Raw genomic sequence first — 12283 nt, forward strand, 5'->3', positions numbered from 1 at the left:
TCCAGCAATACTTGGCACCTGCCCACACTGCCAAAGGTACCAAAAGCTGGTTCAGTGACCGACCATGGTGTTACTATGCTTGATAGGCCAGCAAAGTGACCTGACCTGAACCCCACAGAGAATCTATGGGGTATTGTCAAGAGGAAGATTGGAGACACCAGACCCAACAATGCAGATGACCTGAAGGCCGCTATCAAAGCAACCTGGGCTTCCATTAAACCTGAGCAGTGCCACGGGCTGATCGCCTCCTTGCCATGCAGCATTGATGCAATAATTCATGCAAAAGGAGGCCCAACCGAGTATTGAGTGCATAAAAATCAACACACTTTTCAGAAGCCTGACATTTCTGTGTAAAACATCCATTTTAATTGATCTTATGTAATATTCTAATTTTTTGAGACACTGAATTTTGTGTTTTCTGATCTGTAAGCCATAATCATCAACATTTCAAGAAACAAAGGACTGAAATATTTCACTCTATGTGTAACAAGTCTATACAATATATAGGTTTCACTTTCAGAAAAGAGTGACAAAAAATACTGAACTTTTCACGATATTCTAATTTTTTGAGATGCACCTGTAATTGCACTTACGCAATAAAAAGTTTTTGGTGGTGCCAAATAACTTGTGCCTCTACTAACATTTAAAAACTTCATCTCACTGAAGATGCCTATGTACAAAGATATAATCATAGTGCCACCTACTGACAACATGAAGAGAAAAAAATGGGTCATAGCTCCACTGATTTTGTCTTTGTTGCCCCCCCCCCCAAAGTAAGCCCCAGAACACCGTTCAACCCAGGCTTCTGAATTTTTGTGTGCATATAGGTCATCATTAACCTTGCAAGGCAGATGGATTCACCCGTTCCCGTGTTTCTCACTGGGGAATCCATCTTGCAAAGCTCCCATCTGAACCATTTGGGCCCAGTTAGAGAGTGACAGGGCCAATCAGCGTCAAGAGGCAATACTTTCGAGCGCGGCAGAGTCGTGACAAAAGCTAGCAGCAGCAAGAGACCAGTGCAATTATGGCAGAAGACATTAGCATGGATGCTGCTAAAGCGTTTATCAGAACTTGACGACATTTCTTCATTAAAAGAAGAATAAAGAACAGCACTGAGTTGTTTTCTTTTCAAAAACAACAAAAGTCATGTACTGATATGTCAACAATCGCCATGGTTCACGTTATGCAGTTCTCTATGGAGTTTACTCCTCAGTTTGGGGCTACAACATCACGTGTTTTGTTGCTCTGATTGGACCGTAAAGATGTGACAGACAGAAGGTTCATCCCTTTCAATATTTTGTCAACTTGACAGTGAGTAGGTGTAACTCTCATACCGAACATCTGATGGCCTTCAATTTTCACATGTATACTCAAGGTCATAGTTTTTTCTTCCTATCACTGCTTTTAACCAATCAAGCTCAGATTTAGATAGAAACGGCCCAATATTTGTTCCCAACACTGACATGTAATGTATTTAATTATTTATTCATTTATTTATTTAATTATTCTTTCATCAATTTTTTCTTTTTTATTCACAAAATAATGTCTTTTACTGTGTGGGCTTTGGTGTGCTGCAAATGGCAGGCACGGAGACTTGGACAGGCTCAAAATGATGGGGAGACATTGGGGTATCGATTACAAATGATTTTCTTTTTTTTTTTTTTACCAGGTCTATGTTTGGTTTTAACCAAAATGTTGTCAATATTTTTCCTTAATATATTTATATGTTGCAGTTTTAGAAAGTGCATTTCTCACAATATTCCATAAATGTTGTTTTACCTTTACGTATAATTCATTTTATCTTATGTTGATGTGTCTGTAATTTTTTTTTATTGAATGTAGTAATTGTGGACCTTTTTAAATGTGATCAGATTATTCATCCAAATAGATTCTACTAACATACATCTCATTTTTTAATAAGGTTCTTTCTTCTTTATCGATTTCTTTCTGTTTCAAAGACTGACATGTCTTATTAAACACAACTGATAATGCTTCAAATTTCAGATTTAAGATCAGGGTCAGCCACGTCACATATTAAAATGGTTGATTCATGGTTTTGCTGTAGCACCACTCTGTTTAAAATGCTAATAGCACCCCTTACATAATGTGCCCTATCCTTTTAGAATTTTACATGCTGGATCATACTGCCTTGATTGCTTTCACATATGAATATAGTTCTTTGTCATCCTGCCGCCTACTGTTGAAGGGCAGTATTAACCCATACACACACTGCTCTGTGGCACTTTTTTTTTCTAACTTAATGCCATTCCAGGGATGCTCTGTGTTTCTGCTGTGCTGCAGCACACTGCACAGGTTTGCTAACATCCAACTATTCCCACATATTAACGATTGCGAGACACCCCGACATGCACTGGGCCTTTCAGTGCTGCTTGCAGCCCCAGTTATAATACAAAATTCATTAGATAACTTTTGTTTTGAATTGAGGCTATACAAACAAAGATTAATTGAGGTTTATAGTGACAATATAGTGTTATAAGAGTGTCATAAACTTGAGCTTGGGAGAGATTCAACCGTTTTATAATAGCCAATAGGTTATCAGATGTAGTGCAATGTCCTATATATAAACAATATCCCTCTGGTTCTCACAGCTCATTGTCTTTTTAGTTGCTCATCATTTGGAAGCATTGAATGTAAATGATTTGTCACATTTCAACACTTAAAATAACAACCCAGAGCCAAGCAACAAGACACATATCACAAGCAGCCAAACACCTTTTTAAGCTTTCCAAACTGAGCCATTAAGTTAGAGGAGAAGGCAAGATGTCTAGAATGGGACATCTTGAAACATCAGCAAGTGTCATCAGATAACCACATGGTGCTTTGTTTTATATTTTCTTTCTGGATACTGTGTTTTACTTTAATGCATCTGCTTAAACAATATAAAAATGAGGATTAAGTGAAGTAAAGTAAGATAAATTGGCAAAAAAAAAAAAAAAAATCACACTGACAGAACAGGGCCAAAACGTTACCGGTTTTCTGAAGGGCAGTAGAATCTGCCGTCTCAGCACATGACAGTAGTTTGCAGGCGTGGAGCAGTTCACCACAATCCAGTTACAGTCATACAGCTGCTGGACTTCAAAATCTCCACTGAACTCCTGCACAAAAATGAATTACAAAGGAATCAAATGGGTTATTGACTTAAAAAGCAAAACCTAAATTTCATGTTGACAAAAGCAGAGTTGCAGCGTTGGCTGCAGAAGTGTTTTTCCTAGGATTGTGTTGGAAATGTAGTGCATGAGTGCATCAGAGCACTGTATCTCTCTCTAGCTCGCACACTGACACATGCACACACCTCGACATGGAAAAGAATGTTAATCCCTTACTATGCTCCCACTAATAGTTTGATCAATATCCCATTTGAAGATGAATCTGGTAAGCTTCTGCTGATACAGCCAGCTGCGGTTTCCACCTTGAATGTACCGTCTCTCCCCTGAGACTTGAGTTACTGCTGAATACCAACACTGCAGAGGCCATAATGAAGAGACTTTTAAGCTTTAGAGAAATTGGCAATCACTTAAGCCAACGCTTAAGTGGTCATGACATCAGCATAGCCAATGACAGAGAAAGCTATTGGATGTTAACTGCAGTTCACTGTCTCTGACACGTATCCACAGGTAATGATGTCTCACAAATTGGTTCCCATTTTAGCCATAATGTAAAACGTAAATGTGAACGTACAGGAAAGTGATCAGGGTCATCTTTGCTCATTTGCAGAAAGCGTTCAGGTCGAGCTGATGAATGTTCGGGGCCCTGTGAACAGAGATGATCGATAAAAAGACACATGATGACATAAAATAATAATCAATAGATGTCCAGATTTATCCAGTACTGTAAACTACTGATTCAATTTTCTGGTTGGTTAGAACATCTCACCATTCCCTCCATCCCATGAGGTAGCAGTAAGACGATGCCGTTATTGCGGACCCACTTGGCCTGGCCTGGGCTGATGAACTGGTCAATGATACACTGGGCTGTGTTATGAAAGTCTCCAAACTGGGCCTCCCACAGGACCAGAGCATTTGGACTGGCCATGGCAAAGCCCAGCTCAAAACCTGAAGTCAAAGTAATTATTACACGTAGCTATTAAATGATCAAATAGAGCCAATTTTATTCCCTCAGTCTCACCTAGAACTCCATACTCTGATAAGGAGCTGTTGCAGACGGTGTATGGAGCCTGGTTGTCCCAGAGGTGGTTCATCGGAACACAGATCCGTTTGTCTACCTCTTGGTCATGCAGAACATGGTGACGATGGCTACAAAACATTAAGAAAGAGACAGACAGGATATACTGAAATGGGCATTTAAAAACAAGAAAATAGCCATGTTATTGGTATTTGGGGCTATATTCATGCCAGAGTATGTCTGAAGTTAACATTGCCTCTGGCTTAAACAGCAAAGCATATGCAAATGTTTAAAATGAGCCCACATCTTAGCTGATTTCCAATACATTTTAATGGTTTAAACTTTAAGCTTAGTTGGGAAACTAGAAAAGCACTCCACCATTTGCCCTATCTCCTAATAGCAAAGAATCCTTTAAAAAACTCCTGGATCCAGACGGTGATCCGGATCACTCACTTTATCAAAAACCGTCCATAACTTTTTGAGTTATGTTGCTAACAAACTAACTAACTAACTAACCCTGCAGATCACATCACCTCCTTGGCGGAGTTAATAATGCCCCCTTTAAATAAAACACACTTTAAAGCTGGGTATGCTTTTTCCCTTTGAGTATTTTACCCTTTCATTGATTTTATAAATCAGTTATGGTCAATATAATTTGGCTATTTTGACAAAATAACCCTCTTTAATATCAAAGTGAAAACAGATTTCTACAAAGTAATGTAAATTGAATAAAAATATGTTGTGTAAAATACATTTTTGCATAAATATTCACCCCTTTAAAATGACTGACCTAATTCAACAGAGGTCAAGCCAACTGGTGTTAATAGTCTCAAAATGATTGAAATGGGGATCATCTGACTGCACTGAATGTGTCTAAATTGACTGTAGTATAAAGACATCTGTGTCTGTAAGGTCCAGTCACTGGTTTATCTGTATTCCTGGCTACCATTACACTACAAAAACAAAAGAACACCCCAAGCAACTCAGGGAAAGGGTTGTTGAAAAGTCTGAGTCAGAGGATGGATTCAGATAAAATTTTGAAGGCACTGAACATCCCTAGAGTTCAGTTAAATCCATTATCAAGAATTTGAGGGAGCATGGCATATTTGTAAATCTGCTGAGATCAGGTCATCCTCATACACATTTAGTGACCATGCAAGAAGGAGACTAGTGAGAGAGGCCACCAAGACAGTTATGACTACTCTGAAGGAGTTCAAGCTTCAGCAGATGAGATAAGAGAGACTCTGGAACTTTTCCCATTTAGGAATTGTGGAAGCAACTGTGCTCTTGGGAAATTTTAGTGTAAATGAATTTTTGTAGCCTCCCCCAGATCTCTGCCTTGCAATAATCCTGTCTCTGAGCTCTGCAGGTAGTTCCTTTGACCTCATGGCTTGGCTTTTTCTCTGATATGCATTGTCAGCAATGATCAAAAAATCAAAAACGAAGGGGGTATGAATACTTAAAATAGACAAGTGTTAATACTCGGATGATTTTTCATTTAACCAGTAGTATTAAAGTATGAAAAATACATGATGGACTCCAAAAACTCCAGAGAGATAGTCCAAAAAATAATTTTTAGGACTTTATGCTGTCTTATAGGATGGTGGTAAAAACAGAATTTTTTTCAAAAAGGTTCCTTACGCTGAAGAAGCAGGACAAAAGCATAGTCAGCCTCTATTCTAGCCCATAAAGGCATTCTAAAAAGAGCACCCTCCTCTCTCCTCATCCTCAGTGAGTACGAAGCCAAACAGGAGCTGATGGGAGCAAAGAGCCGAGCGGTAACAAGCTCTGCCAGTGCGCTCGCTTACAGTGTAGAGTCAGCCTTCAAAACCAGCACGATCAGACAATCACTTAAACCCCTTTAACATCACTTTAATGACATCCACACACTCACTCACAGCCACTGCTGGAGGTTATGTAATGGTCAGGCGGAAGGGCTGCAGGAAACAACCAAAACCTATTGATTATTATCTTGAACATGAAAAATATCTTTCTTGGGAGACTAGATAATCCTGATTTGAACAATAATATCCATAATCAAAGCTAATGAGGGCAATAAGCATGCTGGATAATTGTTTTGTTTTTGACCTTGCTCGACATTCACAGGATAATTTCCTTTAATTGAGAGCAAACATCTAGACCATACAGAGCTAAAGCAAAATTTCATATTTTATATCCTCTTGTGATCCAAGGAGGACCCAAAAAGCCTCTGAGAATGCGTTTTTTGCAGGTTTGCCTCATAAACTGTATACCCACTGCTCTCTTCTTTGTTTTTTCCTCTGCCTGGGGGCCCCATTAGTCAGGGAAAGGGGCGCAATGCAACCCAACCCGATTAAGACGACTGAATCCATTAGTCGACGGCGTTACGTACATCACAGAAACGCAAGCAGGCTCACCCAGCTGTAACATGCCAATATGCTCAGCTCTGAAGAACCATGAAGGGAGACAGGGGAGTGGGGGATGTAAAAGTGGAGGTGGGAGGAGGATAGAACCTAGAAGAGCTGGCGGTGAAGAGGGTAAACTGTAGCTGAAGTACAAAGCCAACATAAATCATGAACTATGGACTCCCACCTGCCACAGAGATGGGTCTAAATAAACAACAGGTGATACAGAGAAGAAGGGCGGATGATTTTTCAGCCGGGCAGGGGACAGAGGATGAGGAGACAAACATGTCAGTGGTAAATGCGGAGCAAAAGAAAAAGAAGCCCCGTAGCCTCTGGTTAGTTAGTGTGATGTATGTCGTTGTGAGCTGCTGGGGGGGCGGAGGCATAGGGGGGTGTTGTTGGTGTCAGCTGAGATGGGCTGGTGGAGAAATGATAGGGAACAGATGAGACAGGCGCAGTGAAAGAGGGAGCTGGTTTTTGTTCATGTGTCACTCGTTCCCTCCATACCATGACAACACCATGTGGCTTTACAGCTCCCAGGAGACCGTGCTGACGTCTTGTGTCTGTCAGGCTCCCTGTGCCACCCTCCCCACCCCACCCAATCCTCCCGCCTCCCTCCATTACTTAATTTACTGCCTTTAGTTGACTGTTATTAGTAACTTAGCCTTAACCTCCAGCCATTTAGGCTAAATATATTATCAACTGATCCCTAAATTTCCTGATACCTAGATTTGTTGCTTTATCTAAATGTAAGAGTCATTATACATGAACGAGTGACAGTACACATGATTGTAGAAATATTGTCCAATTTTCCTAGATAAAGACTATGAATTTAGAAATGTTTATTTAATCATATTTGACTTTTTCCATTGAGCAAGTTTTTTAAATTCTATTTGTATTTGCCTTTTTCCCCAACTCTCAGCTCCCCCAATCTTTCTCTGTTCTTGCTTACATGTTTTTTTTGTCCTGATTGGTTAAAATTAGTCTTATCTCTACCATAAATGAGTCTAACTGTGTTTTCTATTTTGTTTGCAAAAGCAAAAGTTATTATTCTATCAGCAGAGATGGATATGCTTATATATATATATATATATATATATATATATATATATATATATATGATGACTACAGATCAATACACTTGACTGTGCTTGAATGTTTACATGAAAGACAGAAAAATGCATAATTAATTGTTCATTTTCAATGATGATTCATCAGTTTTTATAAAAGGATACAAAGAACAAGGTCATTTCATCACAAGATCATTTAGCTGAAACCTAATTTGCATTTTCCTAATTAGCACGTAGCCCTGCTCTATTCTAAGGCATAGAAAAGGTTTTTGTGAATTCAAAAAGTTTGATTTTTCTTTTAAACTTAGTACACCTCTGCAAGGACTAAGCTATGAAGTAAACATGATAATCAATATATTATGAATATGCTCTCAATGTCTATTGACTAGGGGTGTGACGAGACATTTATCCCGCAAGACTCGAGACAAGACAAGATTTTACTTTTTTTTTAATTTTGAAAAAAATATATGAAATGAAATTTTTGGGTTTATTATCATTATTATTATCATTATTATTGTTATCATTATCATTATTTTTATTATTATTATTATTATTACTATTATTTTGTTTTTCTGTATTTATCTATTCGATTAGTATAATTTTTCTTTCTTTTTAAATTACTTGGGCATTGTTGTGTGTGTGTGTGTGTGTGTGTGGGTGTGTGTGTGTGTGTGTGTGTGTGTGTGTGTGTGGGGTGGGAGTGGGGGGTGGGGGGGTTGTTCTTCCACACTGTGTTTTTCTGTGGAATAAGAAAAAAAAAATGAATTAAGTTTGAACAAAAAAAAGTTGACCATATTCAAGTTATATATTTGTGCATATTATTGGTCTAAGTTTGGTTAAATAGATTTTTAAAAAGTGTAGTTAAATATCATTTTAAAATTCACATTATTGTACATTCTTTATCTTGCATATTCGAGCGCATACTTGTATAAGTGTAATATAAATAATTTTACCGTCGTTCCTCTAGTTTTCTTAGAATTTGGGTCGAAGCTAAGAACAAATCACAGATAAGAAAACTTTGGTGAATGTCAGATCCTTCTTAAAAACTGCATGAGTAAGTTTAAAGGGCAGTTTTCTTCTTAGGAAAGGTGGATGAATGAAGCTCTTTGTTCTGCATTAACCTAACCCAGGATCATTGAAGGTTTCGGGGAACTTTTGGGTTATATCACTTTTCTTACCACTAGTGTACGAAGCAGGATGATTAATCTCTTTTCTGGGTTTGTAAATGTTCCTGCATAGACATAAAAACAATCTCAAAGTGCTGTCTTTCAACAGTGAAACCAATCCCTGACTGCAAGGTTACTTTAGTGACATGCTTATTGCACTCCTTATCTGGCATCTACCCTGTGGTGATGGTTGCAAGCATAAAAAACAAAGAAATTTAAATCAGGTCAGTGATGGTCAAATAGGGGCATCAATATTAATTCAAGTCTGTTTCAAAACTAGTTAAAACCTCCTTACAGCAGCTTCAATAGACAAGAGATTCAAAATGATCATCAGTCAAACTCTGCAGAGGAAGTAGGAGCTCCTGCTAGCATGACCGCATTAATGCAAGAATATATACAAAGCTTTAAAAAAGAAGATTGATACAGGCCCATGTTGTGGACTCACCTAAAGGTGCCTCGCTCTACATCCTGCCCGCTGAGTCGTACATGGATGCCATCTTTGAGGAGGGAACCAAAGGCCATGTACTCTCCCAGAGCCCAGTCCATCTGCCGATTCTTCACCAGGTCAGCTCGCCCACGCAGGATCCGAGACACGCCTGGAGAATGCACATACACACAGAGAGCAAACCAAGTGATCTTTCATATAAGCTCTTGGGGAGGGAGAGTAAAATTCAATGGGCTGAAGTATTGTGTTGTAAACCCCCTTGTGACTGTCTTAATGACTATTGTGTGAACAAAATCAGCTGTGCAGGCCAAACACCTGCTGTTTGGAGAGGGTGTCTTTGCAGGTGGAGTACTTTTATTGACTTCATATTGTGGAGTTATGTATCTTTATCTTATATTAGCAGCATGATTCTTCTGTTGTTTCATCGTATTGCATGATATTTCACAGCTAATTAGATTCTGGAATAATAATGGCATTGTCATGACTATTAGCCTGTCTTGCTGCTCTACTCTCAAGCAAAAACAAATCAAACTTACCAGGGTGTATCTTAAAGTCTTCCAGAGGCACAGAGCTGGCTGTCTGGCCGATGTGCTGCAGAACCTCCTCATCCAGTCCTGTGGGGATGCAGCCCATGCTCTTGGGCTCTCCCTCTGCTGTGAAAAAATCTACAGAGAGAGACGGAGTCAATCCAGCATGAACAGACAGAAAAAAAACAGTAAATCAAAGGAAAGAAATTCTACTTGGATTTGAAACGTTACCTGGCCAGGGGGAGTCAAGCCAGTGTCGAATATGTAATATCTTTTCATCTTTGGAGCTGGTGTACGCCTCTTCACATATTTTGTCATATTTTGCGACTTCTTCCTACAAGAGAGAGACAAAGAAACTGACATATTAACTGATGCATATTTGTTTACTTCAGTTAAAAGACAAGAAACAGTGCAGATCCCGACAGAAAGAAGGAAAGAGAGAGAGGGAGAAAAAGCTCCACCAGCAGTAATGGTTCTCCCTGGCTTTGTAACAAATGGTGCTTTTAAAAGAGACCAAATAGCCGGCCACAAAACAGAAAATAATGTCCGTCAAAAGCCAGGAACTAGCACTCCAGCCAGTTACTGCAATATTTTTCTGACACATGCTATAAAAAATAGCAGAATGGATGTTACAATCAGAGTTTATGTTTAGGATGAAGAACCTCGGCTATTCCATTGAATGGCTGCAGAAATTTGAGGAGTACTTCAGCATCATAGAGCGATATATACTCCATGTGAGGGATTGTAAGGCTGTAGCCAAACTGCAGCAGTAAATTGAAACTCAAATACAGCAGTGCTAGCACAGCCTATTTACTTGAAGGCTAGGGTAATATCTAAGTGTGATTTAATGCACACAGTCCAGCAGATGGTGATATCAAATAGAACAGCATACAGTAGCAGCAGCCAGTATACAGTATATTTAACAGGAGCAAACAGCACTACATCACAAACCTCAAATTCCTGCAACGTCACCACTCCCTCTGCTATGAGCTTGTCAGAGTACTTTTTCAGCACATGCTCCTGTCGGCGGATCTGTTTGTACATCAGGGGCTGGGTGAACATGGGCTCGTCCATCTCATTGTGGCCAAATCGTCTGTAACAAACCTGTGAATACACAAAAAGATGTCACATGTAAGTGCTCTCTTATAGTTCAGTTTTAATCTATTTAGACTGGGTAGTGACTAACCAGGTCAATGACTACATCCTTGTTAAATGTAGACCTCCACTCTGCAGCCACCCGGCACACGTACATGACCGCCTCAGGGTCATCTGCATTCACGTGGAAGATGGGTGCATTGACAACACGAGCCACATCAGTGGGGTAAGGGGAGGAGCGGGCAACTCGAGGGTCTGTAGTAAAGCCGATCTGGGGAGGCAAGAGAGAGCAAAGACGGTCATGATTTTAAGAATCACATAATGTATCAGGATTGTGGAAAAATACTGTCTAGGATGAGTGCTGCTCTGGCCTTCTGACCTCTCAAAGTGACTCATCAGATTCACCCTTTCACACAACATTCATACGCTGATGGCAGAGCCAGCCAGCCACAGAGCTAGGCTTCTCATCAGGAACAAATCTAACACATCCTCACACATGCATTATGTGGGATCCACGTTCTCGATAGACGACATTTCAACAAGTAGAGTGAAGGAGGTGAGCATTTAATCACCCCTCTACTGGTTAGATCCACCTCTACATCAAATCATTTCTAACATAACTGTAAATGTTCTGGTATGTTTTTCCTTGTGTACATTTTTCTTGGAATAATTGATTTAAAGCACTTGTTGGGAGCTTAAATTTTTCTTCAATTGGCAAGTGGTAGTTGTGGGGAAAAAAACAGACTTCTTTAACAGTGACAAAGACAGATTATTTTGTCTAGGGTCCCACAACTGTGACGGTGACTAATGCTGGGGTGGCCTGAAATATGTGTGCGCAGTTACAATAATAGTAACATTTATTGGCCCCGTCTGATTTCACTTAAGTTATCTTATCAAGCAGGTTTTAATTTTTAAAACTTTTTTAAAAAGTGTCAGAATTTATAGTATCAAGCAGTAACAAAAACAAATGTGTGATGAAAAGAAAGCTACAAGCAGCCTGCAACGCTCCTTAAAACAGGGAATCAAGTATTAGCCTGGCCTCTGACAAAGTACATTGCCAATTACAGTTCAGCCCTTGGATATGCCCTTGAAAATTGTTTCAGTAGCATGCTTTTGATCACTTGCCCAGACAACAGTTTTAATTTTGACAGCTATTTTTAATTTTAGTCTCAGTCTTATTCTTTTAATTACATGTCTTTTAGTTTTGGTTACATTTTAGTCATTTCAACCCTTTTTAGTTCTAGTCTAGTTTGAGATCATCGAAAACTCCAAAATATTTTAGTCCAATTTTAGTCCAGAAAAAGTCCTCACATTCACTTCACATTTACGTCTTTACTTTTAGTTCAAGCATTTATTTTCTTGTCAAAATCTGGTACCAAATCATGGTAGTGTGTTCTGTGCACCCTGTCAAACCTGGGATTCCTGCTTTCTACTGCTAAGATGCAAAAGAGAT

At 39.2% G+C, this 12283-nt stretch overlaps 1 protein-coding gene across 4 annotated transcripts in view; it reads right to left on the reverse strand.

Annotated features, from left to right (window-relative positions):
• The window catches only part of ogdhl (oxoglutarate dehydrogenase L), a 45456-nt gene that overhangs the window by 19568 nt on the left and 13605 nt on the right, over nucleotides 1-12283 (reverse strand). For all 4 annotated transcript variants that reach the window (XM_041790257.1, XM_041790256.1, XM_041790255.1 and 1 more), the window contains 9 exons: nucleotides 10922-11101; nucleotides 10687-10839; nucleotides 9967-10069; nucleotides 9745-9873; nucleotides 9209-9359; nucleotides 4147-4274; nucleotides 3895-4073; nucleotides 3700-3771; nucleotides 2991-3116 (listed from right to left, as the gene is read on the reverse strand). In XM_041790257.1, coding sequence (XP_041646191.1) covers nucleotides 2991-3116; nucleotides 3700-3771; nucleotides 3895-4073; nucleotides 4147-4274; nucleotides 9209-9359; nucleotides 9745-9873; nucleotides 9967-10069; nucleotides 10687-10839; nucleotides 10922-11101 — 1221 coding nt within the window. The remainder of the gene's footprint in view (nucleotides 1-2990; nucleotides 3117-3699; nucleotides 3772-3894; nucleotides 4074-4146; nucleotides 4275-9208; nucleotides 9360-9744; nucleotides 9874-9966; nucleotides 10070-10686; nucleotides 10840-10921; nucleotides 11102-12283) is intronic.

Source organism: Cheilinus undulatus, linkage group 6 (genome assembly GCF_018320785.1).
Source record: "Cheilinus undulatus linkage group 6, ASM1832078v1, whole genome shotgun sequence".
Lineage (NCBI taxonomy): Eukaryota > Metazoa > Chordata > Actinopteri > Labriformes > Labridae > Cheilinus > Cheilinus undulatus.